Source organism: Procambarus clarkii, chromosome 10, assembly GCF_040958095.1.
Source record: "Procambarus clarkii isolate CNS0578487 chromosome 10, FALCON_Pclarkii_2.0, whole genome shotgun sequence".
Classification (NCBI taxonomy): domain Eukaryota; kingdom Metazoa; phylum Arthropoda; class Malacostraca; order Decapoda; family Cambaridae; genus Procambarus; species Procambarus clarkii.
In genome coordinates this window covers 24,597,716-24,617,018 of record NC_091159.1, presented here as the reverse complement: position 1 = coordinate 24,617,018, position 19,303 = coordinate 24,597,716, and the positions used below count along the sequence as shown (strand labels likewise).

Here is a 19,303-nt window from a genome sequence, read left to right as displayed (position 1 = left end):
TCTCTCTCTCGACTCTCTCTCCTCCCTTCCTCTCCCTTCCTCTCTCTCCCTCTCTCTCTCCCCTCTTCCACTCCCTTCTTCCACTCCCTTCCTCTCTCTCTCTCTCTCTCTCTCTCTCTCTCTCTCTCTCTCTCTCTCTCTCTCTCTCTCTCTCTCTCTCTCTCTCTCTCTCTCACTCTCTCTCTCTCTCTCTCTCTCTCTCTCCCCCCTCTTCCACTCCCTTCTTCCACTCCCTTCCTCTCTCTCTCTTCCTCTCTCTCTCTCTCTCTCTCTCTCTCTCTCTCTCTCTCTCTCTCTCTCTCTCTCTCTCTCTCTCTCTCTCTCTCTCTCTCTCTCTCTCTCTCTCTCTCTCTCTCTCCCTTCCCCCCTCTCTCTCTCTCTCTCTCTCTCTCTCTCTCTCTCTCTCTCTCTCTCTCTCTCTCTCTCTCTCTCTCTCTCTCTCTCTCTCTCTCTCTCTCTCTCTCTCTTGGGTTCACTTTTCGCGCTTAGTTTCTTTTTTTTTTTCCTAGGATGACTAATCTCGTCGTTTTCATTCATTCTTATCTTTTATCTTTTTTTCCTAGGTGCTCCTCCAGTTACTGGCTGGTATTGCGGTCATCAATTCTTCTACGTTTACGAAGTAGCGCCACATGGTGCGTCCGCCCCCTGCTGGGTCTGTTACTGTCTTGTCTGCTTCTGCTCCTGCTGCTGCTGGTTATCCACTTCTGCTGCTGCTACTGTTGATGATCGTGTTGCTGCTGCTGCTTTTATTACGCCTACTGTTTTTCATGCTGTTATTGTTGCTGCGACTGTTGCACCTGTTACTATTACTCCTGCTGCTACTGTTGCACCTGTTGCTGCGACTGTTGCACCTGTTACTATTACTCCTGCTGCTACTGTTGCACCTGTTGCTGCGGCTGTGGCGTTCTGTTGCCGTTTCTTTTGTCGCCGCCAAGTTCAATCACCCTGATGCTGTTAATCAGCTGCACCGATGTTGCTGTTGATGCTGTCTTCTCTGATCTTTGTTACTGCCTTGCAGCTGCAGGGGGAGAGGCAGAAGACAGCTTCCTCTCTGGTGCTGCAGCTGTGGCTGTCTCTCTGGTGCTGCAGCTGTGGCTGTCTCTCTGGTGCTGCAGCTGTGGCTGCCTCTCTGGTGCTGCAGCTGTGGCTGCCTCTCTGGTGCAGCAGCTGTGGCTGCCTCTCTGGTGCTGCAGCTGTGGCTGCATCTCTGGTGCTGCAGCTGTGGCTGCCTCTGGTGCTGCAGCTGTGGTTGCCTCTGGTGCTGCAGCTGTGGCTGCCTCTCTGGTGCTGCAGCTGTGGCTGCCTCTGGTGCTGCAGCTGTGGCTGCCTCTCTAGTGCTGCAGCTGTGGCTGCCTCTGGTGCTGCAGCTGTGGCTCCCTCTCTGGTGCTGCAGCTGTGGCTGCCTCTCTGGTGCTGCAGCTGTGGCTGCCTCTCTGGTGCTGCAGCTGTGGCTGCCTCTCTGGTGCTGCAGCTGTGGCTGCCTCTCTGGTGCAGCAGCTGTGGCTGCCTCTCTGGTGCTGCAGCTGTGGCTGTCTCTCTGGTGCTGCAGCTGTGGCTGTCTCTCTGGTGCTGCAGCTGTGGCTGCCTCTGGTGCTGCAGCTGTGGCTGCCTCTCTAGTGCTGCAGCTGCGGGTGTCTTCCTTTGCTGCTGCCTCAGTGCACGGTATACAGTTTTTGCGGCTGCAACTGCGTTTGTTGTTGTTAGTGCGGTAGTTCTTGCAGCGGGGAGGCGAAGGGTCTGGTGGACTGCGTCTCTCGCTACACACTGGCCCTCTTCACCATCACCTTCCCCACCATCACCCTCCTCACCATCACCTTCCTCACCATCACCTTCCCCACCATCACCCTCCTCACCATCACCTTCCCCACCATCACCCTCCTCACCATCACCTTCCTCACCATCACCTTCCCCACCATCACCTTCACATTGACCCCCTCTACAGTATGTATATTAATTAAGAGGAACAACAGAGCCCTGAGCTTCCTCGTGTATAATGATAATATGTTGATAAACGAAGACTTCGTTGAATTATCGTTTACTTTTCCCAGAAATGACTCGCGTTTGTTTATGTTTTATCAGAGCAACGAGTTCCCGGGAGATGATGTACACAAGTACATGAGTACATGAGTACATGAGTACACAAGTACACAAGTACATGAGTACATGAGTACACAACACAAGTACATGAGTACATGAGTACAAGTTAGTGAGTACATCACTAACTTGAATCATGGCGGGAGATGATATATATATATATATATATATATATATATATATATATATATATATATATATATATATATATATATATATATATTTTTTTTTATTTATGAGAAAATATTCATATCACGCCGGATCGAAGCCTCGCGGGATCGAAGTTGTGTACAAAAGGTATACCAGGTATACCAGGTATGCAGCTTGGTATACCAGGCTAAGATTTTGGATACCATAGCAACATGACAATTTTTTGTGCGAATTAGTGATTGTTAACATTTGTATATCGATAGTTATCTCCTAAAACTCTTTAATGTTTTCACATTGAGTTACATAGTGGCGTGAGGTATGTGGGCAGTTCTGCTGACAAAGTTTACATTTGCTAATTTAATATGTATTGTGTATGAGAACAAAGATTTTGACCTGAATACACAAACATTTACTCTAGATTTTTGTCCAAACTTTGGGTCATATTTTTACTGTGAAAAGTCTATAACGAACATTTTACTGTAAAAAAATGTATATACAGTATATGTATTTTAATTTGCAAATGCAACGGAAGTCTTTCTCTAGAATTTGAGATATTACTGCGACTTAACAATTCCTTAAGAAACGAGCACACAGGGAAACGTCTTGTGGGTAGCAGATGAGGAGGTGGATAGTGGTGGGGGTGGGTGGGAAGGTGGGGGGAAGATGCAAATCAGTGAGTGTGGGGAAGTGAAGGGGGGGGGGTGTTGTGGGGGTGATGGTGAGGCTCCCCCCCCCCCTCCCTCTGTTAACCGTCACACTCTACCCGTGGGAAACTCCCTCCTCGCTGCCCCCTCTCCCTTCACATCCCTCTCCCCTGCTGCCCCTGCTCTCTCCGCCCCTAGCCCACTATTGCCCACCTCCCTCCTATTCCTCCTCTTCCTTCCCCGTGGACCTCCTCTGGCTCTCCCTCCCTCCTTCCACCTCTCCCCCTCCCTCTTCCCCATTCCCCCTTCCCCTTCCCCTTCCCCCCCCCCCTCCTCCAAAAAATCTCTCCCGTCTCTTTCTTTTCTTAATTTATTTCTTTATGTATTCAGTTTGGGAACAGTAGCGTATTTTGTTATGTATTTTTCATTTTGCCCCGGAGGGTGGGTTTATACGGGCCGTGTTGATAGGCCTTTTCTAATATTCTGTGAATGTTCAGTAGAATATATTTCAGTTTCCTTGGGGGTGTTTCTTATGGGCGTCCACACCACGTGGCGGCGCCCACAAACTAGGGCACAGGGGCGGGCCCAGATGGTAGCAGCGACGGACGGACGCTAGGCTACGCAGCGGACCCGTCGCAGGCAGCTAAGACCACGTGTGGACCCGTCGCAGGCAGCTAAGACCACGTGTGGACCCGTCGCAGGCAGCTAAGACCACGTGTGGACCCGTCGCAGGCAGCTAAGACCACGTGTGGACCCGTCGCAGGCAGCTAAGACCACGTGTGGACCCGTCGCAGGCAGCTAAGACCACGTGTGGACCCGTCGCAGGCAGCTAAGACCACGTGTGGACCCGCCGCAAGCAGCTAAGACCACGTGTGGACCCGCCGCAAGCAGCTAAGACCACGTGTGGACCCGCCGCAAGCAGCTAAGACCACGTGTGGACCCGCCGCAAGCAGCTAAGACCACGTGTGGACCCGTCGCAGGCAGCTAAGACCACGTGTGGACCCGCCGCAGGCAGCTAAGACCACGTGTGGACCCGCCGCAGGCAGCTAAGACCACGTGTGGACCCGTCGCAGGCAGCTAAGACCACGTGTGGACCCGTCGCAGGCAGCTAAGACCACGTGTGGACCCGTCGCAGGCAGCTAAGACCACGTGTGGACCCGTCGCAGGCAGCTAAGACCACGTGTGGACCCGCCGCAAGCAGCTAAGACCACGTGTGGACCCGCCGCAAGCAGCTAAGACCACGTGTGGACCCGCCGCAAGCAGCTAAGACCACGTGTGGACCCGCCGCAAGCAGCTAAGACCACGTGTGGACCCGCCGCAAGCAGCTAAGACCACGTGTGGACCCGTCGCAGGCAGCTAAGACCACGTGTGGACCCGCCGCAAGCAGCCAAGACCACGTGTGGACCCGCCGCAAGCAGCTAAGACCACGTGTGGACCCGTCGCAGGCAGCTAAGACCACGTGTGGACCCGCCGCAAGCAGCTAAGACCACGTGTGGACCCGCCGCAAGCAGCTAAGACCAAGTGTGGACTCGCTGCAAGCAGCTAAGACCACGTGTGGACCCGCCGCAAGCAGCTAAGACCACGTGTGGACCCGCCGCAAGCAGCTAAGACCACGTGTGGACCCGCCGCAGGCAGCTAAGACCACGTGTGGACCCGCCGCAGGCAGCTAAGACCACGTGTGGACCCGCCGCAAGCAGCTAAGACCACGTGTGGACTCGCCGCAAGCAGCTAAGACCACGTGTGGACCCGCCGCAAGCAGCTAAGACCACGTGTGGACTCGCCGCAAGCAGCTAAGACCACGTGTGGACCCGCCGCAAGCAGCTAAGACCACGTGTGGACCCGCCGCAAGCAGCTAAGACCACGTGTGGACCCGCCGCAAGCAGCTAAGACCACGTGTGGACCCGCCGCAAGCAGCTAAGACCACGTGTGGACCCGCCGCAAGCAGCTAAGACCACGTGTGGACCCGTCGCAGGCAGCTATAAGGCCACGTGTGGAGCCGTCGCAAGCAGCTATAAGACCACGTGTGGAGCCGTCGCAGGCAGCTATAAGGCCACGTGTGGAGCCGTCGCAAGCAGCTATAAGACCACGTGTGGAGCCGTCGCAAGCAGCTATAAGACCACGTGTGGAGCCGTCGCAGGCAGCTATAAGGCCACGTGTGGAGCCGTCGCAAGCAGCTATAAGACCACGTGTGGAGCCGTCGCAAGCAGCTATAAGACCACGTGTGGAGCCGTCGCAGGCAGCTATAAGGCCACGTGTGGAGCCGTCGCAAGCAGCTATAAGACCACGTGTGGAGCCGTCGCAAGCAGCTATAAGACCACGTGTGGACCCGTCGCAGGCAGCTATAAGGCCACGTGTGGACCGCTGGCTACGACTACACCACATGACAGTCCTCAAATACATTTAATAATGTTGTCTATAAATCACATCTAATACAGGAGCATGAGTGCTAGTGGATACAAGCCTAGCATACAATAACAATATTAAGTTGCCAAAAGAAATAAAGCAGTGGTGGGGGTTAAAATAATTTGGTAGATATTATTTTGTTTTTCTTCACTAGCAATGATTATTTATGTAGCCTCCCCGTGTTGTCCTCCTCGTGTTGGAGAAAAACATTCTCTTTATTTACATTGCTTTCTTTTCTGGTGTTATCTCTCTCTCTATGATTGTTCTTTAATGTGAGTTAGTTCTGCTTTTGTTTTTATATATTTGGTCTTTACTGTGGACGAGTAAAATGATTGGTATTCACCTAGTTGTGTTTGCGGGGGTTGAGCTTTGCTCTTTCGGCCCGCTTCTCAACTGTCAATCAACTGTTTACTAACTTTTTTTTTCCACACCACACACACACCCCAGGAAGCAGTCCGTAACAGCTGACTAACTCCCAGGTACTTATTTACTGTTAGGTAACAGGGGCATTCAGGGTGAAAGAAACTTTGCCCCTTTGTTTCTGCCTGGTGCGGGAATCAAACCCGCGCCACAGAATTATGAGTCCTGCGCGCTATCCACCAGGCTACGAGACCCCCCCCCCCATATTATGTGTGTGTTATGTTTTGTACTTTCATGCAAGTTTGTTTGTCATCAGAAGTTTGACTTTGCACTTCCTCCTGCTTCTCCTTCTCATCTTCCCTCTGCTTCTCGGATGAACAACCCAGCGGGTTTTCTTCCTATTGGGGAGTGTTGTACATGCTGCCTTGGCGGTGTGTCTACTCACAGGACAAGTGGCGCTGCCCAATAAACTCGCCCCTCGAGGCAAAATTAAAAAAAAATTAAGTCCTTTCTTCCATCGCTCGAGAATGTCTCTATAGTAACTATATAGTTTTGTTACTATAGAAATATTCTCGAGAATGTCTCAAATCACAGCCACAGACGCCATTGGTTCAAACTGACTAGTGCTGTACTAATCGTGTTTAAATAATAAGCAATATAAAAATCATATATTCATCAATTTACAAGGAAAATACTACATTTATATATAATTTATATAATTCTCAGTAAACCAAAATTTGGCATATGGCAGAACATGGGCCGTCCACACACAGTAACCCTCCTCCCTGCCTATCCACACACAGTAACCCTCCTGCCTGCCTATCCACACACAGTAACCCTCCTGCCTGCCTATCCACACACAATAACCCTCCTGCCTGCCTATCCACACACAGTAACCCTCCTGCCTGCCTATCCACACACAGTAACCCTCCTGCCTGCCTATCCACACACAGTAACCCTCCTCCCTGCCTATCCACACACAGTAACCCTCCTGCCTGCCTATCCACACACAATAACCCTCCTGCCTGCCTATCCACACACAGTAACCCTCCTGCCTGCCTATCCACACACAGTAACCCTCCTGCCTGCCTATCCACACACAGTAACCCTCCTGCCTGCCTATCCCCACACAGTAACCCTCCTGCCTGCCTATCCACACACAGTAACCTTCCTGCCTGCCTATCCACACACAGTAACCCTCCTCCCTGCCTATCCACACACAGTAACCCTCCTGCCTGCCTATCCACACACAGTAACCCTCCTGCCTGCCTATCCACACACAGTAACCCTCCTGCCTGCCTATCCACACACAGTAACCCTCCTGCCTGCCTATCCCCACACAGTAACCCTCCTGCCTGCCTATCCACACACAGTAACCCTCCTGCCTGCCTATCCACACACAGTAACCCTCCTGCCTGCCTATCCACACACAGTAACCCTCCTGCCTGCCTATCCACACACAGTAACCCTCCTCCCTGCCTATCCACACACAGTAACCCTCCTCCCTGCCTATCCACACACAGTAACCCTCCTCCCTGCCTATCCACACACAGTAACCATTCCCCCAGCTTATCCACACAGTAACCATTCCCCCAGCTTATCCACACAGTAACCATTCCCCCAGCTTATCTACACACAGTAACCATCCCCCCTGACTATCCACACACAGTAACACTCCTGCCTGCTTATCCACACACAGTAATCATCCTGCCTGCCTATCCACACACAGAAAATGTAATCAGAAAGTAGCATAATTATTGTATTCTTAATTTTCTTGCAGTGAAAGAAATATGAGATGCAAATAAACTTCCAAGAACATTCAAGCTTCTATTACATTCATCTAGATTTACATGTAACATCTAAATAGCATTTTCTGACATCCAGATATAACTAAATATAATCTAAATCAATATGTAAAATATCCAAATTGGCGACACTAGTACTAAACTGCCCGAGTCTAGCCTAACCGGGAACGTACGTGTAGAAAACGGGACATCACGTCAATTTTGCGAGCCGCCATGATTTTTAGTACGTCAGTTTTTGCCGTTCGTGTGCGTTTATTGAGACAATAAAATACATCTCAAAGGGATATAGTAGCTTAGGCTATTTCTACCCTCATTTTTTTTTTAGTTAGGGGATTTATACGTCAAAATGCGACGTACTATTCGAGAGGACGGGTTCCGTCAACAGAGACCTGGCCGTGGAGGACAAGAGAGGACATGGCCGTGGAGGTCAAGAGAAGACCTGGCCGTGGAGGTAAAGAGAAGACCTGGCCGTGGAGGACAAGAGAAGACCTGGCCGTGGAGGTCAAGAGAAGACCTGGCCGTGGAGGACAAGAGAGGACCTGGCCGTGGAGGTCAAGAGAAGACCTGGCCGTGGAGGTCAAGAGAAGACCTGGCCGTGGAGGTCAAGAGAAGACCTGGCCGTGGAGGTCAAGAGAAGACCTGGCCGTGGAGGTCAAGAGAAGACCTGGCCGTGGAGGTCAAGAGAAGACCTGGCCGTGGAGGTCAAGAGAAGACCTGGCCGTGGAGGTCAAGAGAAGACCTGGCCGTGGAGGTCAAGAGAAGACCTGGTAGTGGAGGTCAAGAGAGGACCTGGCCGTGGAGGTCAAGAGAAGACCTGGCCGTGGAGGTCAAGAGAGGACCTGGCCGTGGAGGTCAAGAGAAGACCTGGCCGTGGAGGTCAAGAGAGGACCTGGCCGTGGAGGTCAAGAGAGGACCTGGCCGTGGAGGTCAAGAGAGGACCTGGCCGTGGAGGTCAAGAGAGGACCTGGCCGTGGAGGTCAAGAGAGGACCTGGCCGTGGAGGTCAAGAGAGGACCTGGCCGTGGAGGTCAAGAGAAGACCTGGCCGTGGAGGTCAAGAGAGGACCTGGCCGTGGAGGTCAAGAGAGGACCTGGCCGTGGAGGTCAAGAGAAGACCTGGCCGTGGAGGTCAAGAGAGGACCTGGCAAGCTACAACTGTAGTTTGCCTATTTGGACAGTTCTACTCCAGCTGCCTGGAACCACCTCAAGCCTGGAGGTCAGCCCGGCCTCCTAAGGTGTCCCAGCGTCAAGAAACTGTCGTACTAAAGTGCCTTATCCTAACCTACCAGAGGACCCCCCAAAACAGAAAACGGGACAGTACGTCACTTCCGCGAGCCCCTTCCATTTTCTAGTACGACAATTTTTGGCCCTAGGTAGAGTATACGTCAAATTGCGACGTACTATTATGAGGATCTACCTTGAGGTTACCTTGAGGTGCTTCCGGGGCTTAGCGTCCCCGCGGCCCGGTCGTCGACCAGGCCTTTTGGTTGCTGGACTGATGAACCAGGCTGTTGGACGCGGCTGCTCGCAGCCTGACGTATGAGTCACAGCCTGGTTGATCAGGTATCCTTTAGAGGTGCTTATCCAGTTCTCTCTTGAACACTGTGAGGGGGATTGCCAGTTATGCCCCTTATGTGTAGTAGAAGCGTGTTGAACAGTCTCGGGCCTCTGATGTTGATAGAGTTCTCTCTCAGAGTACCTGTTGCACCTCCACTTTTCAACGGGGGTATTCTGCACATCCTGCCATGTCTTCTGATCTCATGTGGTGTTATTTCTGTGTGCAGGTTTGGGACCAGCCCTCTAATATTTTCCACGTGTAAATTATTATGTATCTCTCCCACCTGCGCTCAAGGGAGTACAGATTTAGGCTCTTTAGTCGGTCCCAGTAATTTAGATGTTTTACTGAGTGGATTCTAGCAGTAAAGGATCTCTGCACGCTCTCCAGGTCAGCAATTTCTCCAGCTTTGAAAGGTGCTGTCATTGTGCAGCAGTACTCCACTCTAGAGAGCACTAGCGTCTTGAAAAGTATCATCATCGGTATAGCATCTCTAGTGTGAAAAGTTCTTGTTATCCAACCTGTTATTTTTCTTGCAGTTGTGACGGCTACTTTATTGTGTTCTTTAAAGGTAAGGTCTTCCGACATGAGTACACCCAGGTCCTTTACATTGCCTTTTCGTTCTATGTTATGATTTGCCTGAGTTTTGTACGTGGTTTCCGTTTTTATATTTTCATTTTGTCCATAGCGCATGAGCTGGAACTTATCTTCGTTAAACACCATATTATTTTCTGTAGCCCATAGAAAGACCTGATCTACATCTGATTGGAGGTTTGCCGTGTCCTCTATGTTGCCAACTCTCATGAAGATCCTAGTGTCATCTGCAAAGGATGATACAGTGCTATAGGTTGTGTTCTGGTCTATGTCCGATATGAGGATGAGAAAAAGTACTGGAGCAAGCACAGTACCCTGGGGGACTGAGCTCTTCACGGTTGATGGGCTGGATTTTATTTTGTTGACTATTACACATTGGGTTCTGTTGGTCAGGAAATTGTAGATCCATCTGCCTATTTTTCCGGTAATTCCTTTTGAACGCATTTTATGTGCAATAACGCCATGGTCACATTTATCAAAAGCTTTTGCGAAATCTGTGTAAATTACATCAGCGTTATGTTTGTCTTCCATAGCATCTAATGCCATATCATAGTGGTCCAGCCGGGGACGGGGATGTCGCTGTAGCTTCTATGCAGGGATTGACAGACTTGCTTACTTTAAGAGCCGAAAATGATATATAGCTCCGATGTTTGAGAACCGCACGACATGAACATAATTTACACTTAGGTTTATATTGTTACATATACATTTAGTTACACAAATTTTAACCTTGAGCATTTCTTAACGTTCTGTCAAGCGCATTTTTAATGTCTTTACCACGAGTTGTTTCTTTTAATGGCACTTAAGTCGAACATCAGCAAGTTTTCACAGGCACTTTAAATTTACATATGAAGAGTACCTGCCTTCAGATCTGTACAGTGATGATTGATGAAGAATTAAGCCACCCAAGAGGTGGCAGGGGCATGAATAACCCTTAATTCTGTAGATTTATTTGCTTTATTGACCATAGACTTACTAGTAGTCAACAGCAAAACGCTGGTACAGAACACAAGAATGTGGATATCTTTTCAACAGTTGGGTAATATCAGAAGATATCAATCGATACAATATATCGATTAATATATTATATCACTTGTGTTTAATCATATTAAGGTTTATTAATTATTAAGGTTTGTTATTAAGGTTTGTTAATTATCGTAACAATTGCTGTCTAGTTAAATGAACTTAAATGAATAGTAGCTCCATATACGTTCAGTGTGAGTTCAATTCACGTTCAGGTTTGGTTTCACTTACATTTAGAATAAGCTCCATGTGAACGCAAGTGATTGAAAGTCAATCAGACATTTAATTATGCATCATAGATGAGCAAATGAAAGACAATCTCAATCTGATCAAATTGTAAAATAATAATTATAACAAAAGACCGCGTTAATATAGGGAAATATACACATATGTGGAGCAGTTAGTTTACACATCAGCCCACACCCGGCTGGCCTCTCACACACCCGGCTGGCCCCTCACACACCCGGCTGGCCTCTCACACACCCGGCTGGCCTCTCACACACCCGGCTGGCCCCTCACACACCCGGCTGGCCTCTCACACACCCGGCTGGCCTCTCACACACCCGGCTGGCCCCTCACACACCCGGCTGGCCCCTCACACACCCGGCTGGCCCCTCACACACCCGGCCGGCTTCTCACACACCACCCCACACCCAGCTGGCCTCACACACCTGGCTGGCCTCTCACACACCAGCCTACACCTGGCTGGCCCCTCACACACCTGCCCACACCCGGCTGATCTCTCACACACCCGGCTAGCCTCACACACCAGCCTACACCTGGCTAGCCCCTCACACACCCGGCTGGCCCCCCTCACACACCCGGCTGGCCCCCCTCACACACCTCAAGACTCCCGACAATGTCCCCCTGGCGCGCGGGGAACATTGTCAGGACGCTGGAGGCTAAACACAGAGGACACATATTGGTCGTGTCTCCGGGCCTCGCCTGGTTTATTTTATGAGTGTGTGTTTGTTAGTATAGCAGAGGGGGGGGGAGGGGAGTGACGGGGGGGGGGGTAATTATAATGAGCAGCCAAGACACTCTTGAGAGGGGATAGACTAGCGAGTGAAAGACAAGGGGAAAGGTACGTTAATATTAAAATACGCGCTGTTAAATGTGTGATCAAAGTGATTTGTTGCTTACTAAAAGTCGCGATGAAATCGTTCCACGGCGCGTGATGATTGTCAGCACTTATGTTCCATATTTATAGTGACAAACAGCTGATTTATTTTATTTTATATACAAGAAGGTACATTGGGATTGTGAGGATACATTGGATAGTAATTACACTCTTGTATAGCCACTAGTACGCGCAGCGTTTCGGGCAGAAATAATTACCTGATAAAGGTAATATTCACGTTAAAATTGATTAGCAATTTTTTTTTTGTTTAATTTTGCCCCAAGGGGCGAGTTTATTGGGCAGCGCCACTCATACCCTAAATTGGTTAGCAATATGGGCAAATGAATTTTTTGATAGTTTGTTTTAATTTCACGAGGAATTAATTTACTGCGGGATAATTATAAAGTCTCCAGATTAATGCGGGTTTATAGTAATGATAATAATTTTTCCGAGCAGGGAAGTATATTGGAAGTATATATAACATGGTGTCTGTAGATATGACGCGCATAGACTTTTATTACCTATAATCCTATATGATGCTCCTGTATATGTGAGGAAACTGTTGATGACGAGGAATGTTTGAGCGTTATTTTAGCTTCAGCTACTGGGAACAAAAAGTTGCAAGTAGCACGGGCTATGGTGAGCCCGTTAGTGGGCTTACCAGGCGCAGGAGCGGGGGTGTAGAATATTCTGGGGTGAGCGATGGACCACGTGTTTGATATGGCTATGTTGACAGGTGTGTGACACATGTCGGACACACCTGTCCACACAGCTCGACCCGTTCCCATATATCTTGCACCTCACTTCGCTCGAAGACACAAGAGTTCGGGGAGACATGGTTACCACATACAAAATTCTCAGGGGAATTGACAGGGTAGATAAACGGATTATTTAACACGAGTGATACGCGAACAACACACAGGTGGAAACTGAGTGAGCCACAGAGACATTAGAAAGAACTTTTTCAGTATCAAGAGTAGTTAATAAATGGAATGCATTAGGCAGTGATGTGGTGGAGGCTGACTTACATACACAGTTTCAAATGTACATATGATAGAGCCCAATAGGCTTAAAGAACCTGTACAGCAGTTGATTGACAGTTCAAAGACGGGAGTAAAGAGCCGAAGCCCAACCACCGCAAGCACAACTAGGCGAGTACAGATGGTGCTGAATTAGCTAAGATAAATCAGGTCCCCAAACATGATTTTTCGCAGCCTAAAGACCTGAGAAAGAAGATGGAAGGGTAATGGATAATTTGACGGCTGACTATAGTATTTTTGTGTAATTGTACAGCGGGAGAGTAGTGTTTAGAACTGTCTGGTGCTTGTGGTGTTGGTATGTCAGACGACGGTACTGGTGGTGGTATCATAAACAAATGTACTGGTGGTGGTGGTATCGTAACTATTGGTGGTAGTGTTGGTATGAGACATCTGTACTAATGGTGCTAGCGTTGACAACTATGCTGGTGATGGTGTTGGTATCGTAGACATGTGTACTAGTGATGATATCGTAGACAACTGTACTGTTGGTGATGGAATCGTAAACAAATGTACTGGTGAATGTATTGGTATCGTGAACATCTGTACTGCGGGTATCGTAGAGAACTGTAACAGCTGTGGTATTTGACATCAACAACTTTACAAGTTGTAGTGGTATTGACAGTCACCCAGGTGGTAGTGGATCATCCACTAGGCAGTAGGGGCCTCGTAGCCTAGTGGATAGCGCGCAGGACTCGTAATTCTGTGGCGCGGGTTCGATTCCCGCACGAGGCAGAAACAAATGGGCAAAGTTTCTTACACCCTGAATGCCCCTGTTACCTAGCAGTAAATAGGTACCTGGGAGTTAGTCAGCTGTCACGGGCTGCTTCCTGGGGGTGGAGGCCTGGTCGAGGACCGGGCCGCGGGGACACTAAAGCCCCGAAATCATCTCAAAATAACCTCAAGAATCCGTCTCCCCCCCCTACTTTGTACTCGCAGAATTACTTAACAAGTCTTAGGAGAAAGGATATTCATAGTGCCACCTTCTTTGGGCTTGTGATAAAGACTGAACATATGTGTGAACAAGTGATGAGATACAGTCTAGTTATGTGTGTATGGCGCTGCCAAGTACGGGTGTGGCTCATCTGCCGCCACACCCTCTAACACCCATGGCAAGAGTGGCCGGTCTTACAGAACCTTGACATTTATTATGAGTTAAGGTGATTGATCAATGGAGTGAGTTTAGCTGCAGAACATTCCAAAGAATAATATTTCAGGTAGCATTTAAAGATCCTACCGTTCATAACGCTTCAGGTAATGGAAGAGTGGTTCTTGAGAGTTCACTGGCACCCGTGTTATAATTCATTAATCGTAAGCACAGTAGTGAAGACCTGAGTAAGGACCTGAGTTCAAGTAACAATATCAGTTAAACGTAGGCAGCAGGACGGCGCCAGGCACCCACTTAGCGCTAATTAGAAACTCTGGGAGGGGATTAGAGGCGAGGCTTGTGTTGGTGGTGGTGGTGGTGGTGGGAGGAGACCAATGTGCTAGGCTTGGTGGTGGTGGTGGTAGGAGGAGACCAATGTGCTAGGCTTGGTGGTGGTGGTGGTAGGAGGAGACCAATGTGCTAGGCTTGGTGGTGGTGGTGGTAGGAGGAGACCAATGTGCTAGACTTGGTGGTGGTGGTGGTAGGAGGAGACCAATGTGCTAGGCTTGGTGGTGGTGGTGGTAGGAGGAGACCAATGTGCTAGGCTTGGTGGTGGTGGTGGTAGGAGGAGACCAATGTGCTAGGCTTGGTGGTGGTGGTGGTGGGGGGGTGGGGAGCAGACCAATGTGCTAGGCTTGGTGGTGGTGGTGGTGGGGGGGTGGGGAGCAGACCAATGTGCTAGGCTTTGCTTCAGGTTTGTGGTCAAGTTACTGCCACCTTGCTCATTTACTCCATGCTCTCGTGTCGGTGACGTGAACCTGTATTCTTGATACATAACTCTTGCCGTTGTTCCACACTTGTTATGAGGCAAAGCACATCCTGTATGCGTGTCATATCATTGGCATTTGGGCTTGTCTGAGGTGAATCGGCTTCTTGTGCAGAGTTCCCGGGGTTAAATTAAAGAGAGTCGACCATCCATCAGGTTAATAATAATACAAAAAGCAACAGCTCCTCTGTATCATTTAAGGCACATAGTTTAGCCAACTGAGATGATATACAGTCCACTGATGAGTTTAGGAGCCGAGATTAGTGCAAATATGCGTATAAGCCCGAATGAAGATCCTAGCTTATGGAGAGTATCCTCCCTCTATCCTGCTTCTCTTTCCTTTCTCCCCTCCCTCCCTATTATCTCCCTCTGCCGCTTCTCTTCCCATTCTCCCATTCCCGGGTATAGATATGGTAAATGAAAGGTTGGCACCGTGGTGGTCCGCCTGCCAACCCTCCCCCTGAGACAGACTGGAGCCACCTGCCATCCCTCCTCCTCCCCCTCGCCCCTATCAGGGTACAAGACTCCGAGGCACCAAGAGAGAGAAAGAGCAACAGTGTCATGTGAAAACAATGGTGGCACTAGGTTGATAACGATTACAATTTTGAGGTAGCTGTTATTGAGGAAAACACTGGCAGGAGTTAAGATGCTGGCCTTGTATCAACAACAGACCGCCTTCTAAGAAGCAAGAGCGTATATGAATGAGTGATGCTGCACTTTTAACTAGCTGATAATTCTTCTCTTTGTGCCTTGTTAAGGTACTGGTCCCAACTGGGAACTTAGCATGCACAGTAATTCTTTTCAAAAAATACCGACGTCTCCAAACTCGGGTCTCTATGCTGATGTTTCACGTCTCGTAGTGTAGTAATGTCGTCATAGATGCCTTATTTCGCCATAGTTATGTTGCCACATGTTTCACGTCTCCATAGTGATGTTGCCACATGTTTCAGGTCGCCAAAATAATACTATCAAAGATATTGCAAACATACTATATTGTACTTTTGCGGGAACATCGATTATAAATAAGTTACAATGGAACATGAATTAATAATAATGTCTTCCATAGGCTGGTATTTCGCATAGGACGAAATACTTGCTAAAACACTTACCTGGTTGATACCTGGTTGATGGGGTTCTGGGAGTTCTTCTACTCCCCAAGCCCGGCCCGAGGCCAGGCTTGACTTGTAAGAGTTTGGTCCACCAGGCTGTTGCTTGGAGCGGCCCGCAGGCCCACACTTGCAAGACATCACTTGCTAAAACCAACTGTTTTCACGTTGTTCTTGTTTCAGGACACAGCAAATGCCGTTCAACTTGGCTACCACATGGAGAAGCTGATCTTTGACCTAGCAGACACGCACTTCTTCTTCAACGATTTAGAAGTAAGTTACTACCTGCTTGTGAGCACTATTAAGTTAACCTTTTTCAGTTGTTGTTGTTTAAAATTCGCTACTTGGAACAAAAAATTCCAAGTAGCACGGGCTATGGTGAGCCCGTTGTGGACTTACTTGGCACAGGAGCGAGGCTGTAACTTTTTTAACCTTTTTCAGGGGTGAAATTGGTTATATATAATGATGGGTGAGGGGGTAATTTCAGCTGACAACAGCTGTAATACTTGCTTCTAAAATCCCCTACATGATAATATATTTTGGTAAACAATTACACTAGTTGTTTGTAAATGATTAACAATTACAGTATCTACATTATCATTAATAATAATTAATTAATACATTAATTATAATTAATTATCATTAATTATTTACAGTATCTACATTATAAGTAAATTACATTTACCTACAGTATTTATATTTGCATTCAACAAAGTTTCGTACCTTTAAGAGATTTTTATAAACTCTTATTGATAAACGAGCCTTACTCGCCACTAATATCCCTAAATACTAACTACTTTGTTAATGCAGCATTTATGAAAAAGAGAATTCTAAAAGGCAATTCCGCACATTATTGATATTGCAAAATCTAATTTGCTTCAGTATATGGTATTTGAAGCTGTAAACTTTGTCTTTTACAAAGGCAAAGTTTGTAAAAGGTTAAACTTTTACCTTAGGCTGTAAACTTTGTCTTTTTAAAACAACTTTTCTTCCCGCCTGTAGGAGTGTGACCAAGTTCATATAGACGATGTCTCATCTGACGATAATGGCCAAGATTTAAGGTGAGAATTAAAGCATCTCTGTAAGATATTAACCTTTTAAGCGCATCATATTACTGTATACGAGTTACACCCAAACACATTTTACTGTAAGAGATTACCCCCAAAATACATCATACTGTAAGAGTTTGCCCCCAAGCACATCATACTGTAAGAGTTTGTCCCTGAGCACATCACACTGTAAGAGTTTGCCCCCCAAGCACAGCATACTGTAAGAGTTTGTCCCCCAAGCACATCATACTCTAAGAGTTTGTCCCTGAGCACATCATACTGTAAGAGTTTGTCCCCCAAGCACAGCATACTGTAAGAGTTTGTCCCCCAAGCACATCATACTGTAAGAGTTTGTCCCTGAGCACATCATACTGTAAGAGTTTGTCCCCCAAGCACAGCATACTGTAAGAGTTTGTCCCCCAAGCACATCATACTGTAAGAGTTTGTCTCTGAGCACATCATACTGTAAGAGTTTGTCCCTGAGCACATCACACTGTAAGAGTTTGTCCCCCAAGCACATCATACTGTAAGAGTTTGTCCCCCAAGCACAGCATACTGTAAGGGTTTGTCCCCCAAGCACATCATACTGTAAGAGTTTGTCCCCCAAGCACAGCATACTGTAAGAGTTTGTCCCCCAAGCACATCATACTGTAAGAGATTACCCCCAAGCACATCATACTGTAAGAGTTTGTCCTCAGACACATCATACTGTAAGAGTTTGTCCTCAGACACATCATACTGTAAGAGTTTGTCCCCCAAGCACATCATACTGTAAGAGTTTGTCCCCCAAGCACATCATACTGTAAGAGTTTGTCCCTCCAACCACATCATACTGTAAGAGTTTGTCCCTCCAAGCACATCATACTATAAGAGTTTGTCCCCCAAGCACATCATACTGTAAGAGTTTGTCCCCAAGGACATCATACTTTAAAAGTTGAGCTACAAATCATACTGTAAATTACTTACATACTTAAGATTCATACATAAACAACATACTTAAATTCTCATAAATAATGGATTGATGCAGAATTAACGAAAAATATGATGTTTAATCCAAGAATTAGACATCATATTCTACATAAAACTACTATCTTGATGAGGTTATCTTGAGATGATTTCGGGGCTTAGTGTCCCCGCAGCCTGGTCCTCGACCAGGCCTCCACCCTCAGGAAGCAGCCCGTGACAGCTGACTAACTCCCAGGTACCTATTTACTGCTAGGTAACAGGGGCATCAGGGTGAAAGAATCTCTGGCCATTGTTTCTCGCTGGTACCCGGGATCGAACCCGAAACCACAGGATCACGCGTCCAGTGTTCTGTCCGCTCAGCCACCGGCTACTATATAAGCATTCTAGGCTATAGACCAGAAGAATAAGGATATGAATAAATAGTAATCTGCAGAGAAACTAGCATAATAAAACATTATATATATATATATATATATATATATATATATATATATATATATATATATATATATATATATATATATATATATATATATATATATATATATATATATATATATATATATATATATATATATATACATATATACAGTATATAAGTTTGTGTAAAATGTTTAAATATCTAAACCACATTTCCTTATCCAGTCATACTTTTGATCATTGTAATTTCCAAACTATGTATTATGTCATTAGTTTTTGTAATTGTTTCATGCCTGTTAAGGAATCATTTCTCATAGTGAAAATAAAATTCTCAAGTGGCTTTTCTCCCCAGTGAAAATACGATTTTCAAGATTCAAAACATTATAAGAATATTGAGGATGCAGTAATATTTGTATGTATGTATTTGTAATTGCCATGAATAATCATTCCCATCACTCAGCCAATTGCATATTTAATGGTGTAAGTAAATGTCCAACCTTTGCTGCTTTGCAAACTAATTTATTATTTCAGACTCAATAATTGTTGATTAAATAAGTGTTCAGTAATAATAAAACAAGAAGAAACATTAATATTAAGTATTTCTTTCTTTGCAATAATTTACCATTTTTTAGCTTCATGCTACAAATTCTTTTACTTTTTCAATTGTCATTCAACTGTTCAATTTTGTTTCAGCAATTACAACTTTGCCACTGACGGGTTCAGTGCAGCCAACAGTAACGCGTCGCTGTGTCTTGGCACTGGGGTCCGTGGAGGAGTCGATTGGATGAGGAAGCTGGCGTTCAGATATCGTAAAATCAAGGAGTTATTTAACAGCTGCAGGAATAATTCTGGAAGTAAGTGCAATATCATTAATGAATTAAAAAATATGTACAGTACAGTACATATTTAGGGAAACCTTTGATTTGTAATGTTTACTAATGTTCCATTTTAAAGTGAGAATGGAATACACAATTGAATTGATAAATATTTAATCAAATAATCAAGACAGATAGGGGGTTTATATACTGTCTGTATACATATTGTAATTTAAGTGCCCAATTGATGT

The 19,303-nt window shown here is 46.8% G+C and overlaps 1 protein-coding gene across 7 annotated transcripts in view; it reads left to right on the top strand.

The window, feature by feature from the left end:
- Positions 1-19,303, top strand: part of eya (eya transcriptional coactivator and phosphatase 2) — a 288,120-nt gene that overhangs the window by 258,087 nt on the left and 10,730 nt on the right. For all 7 annotated transcript variants that reach the window (XM_069321765.1, XM_069321764.1, XM_069321762.1 and 4 more), the window contains 3 exons: positions 15,986-16,075; positions 16,805-16,863; positions 18,931-19,091. In XM_069321765.1, the coding sequence (XP_069177866.1) occupies positions 15,986-16,075; positions 16,805-16,863; positions 18,931-19,091 (310 nt within the window). The remainder of the gene's footprint in view (positions 1-15,985; positions 16,076-16,804; positions 16,864-18,930; positions 19,092-19,303) is intronic.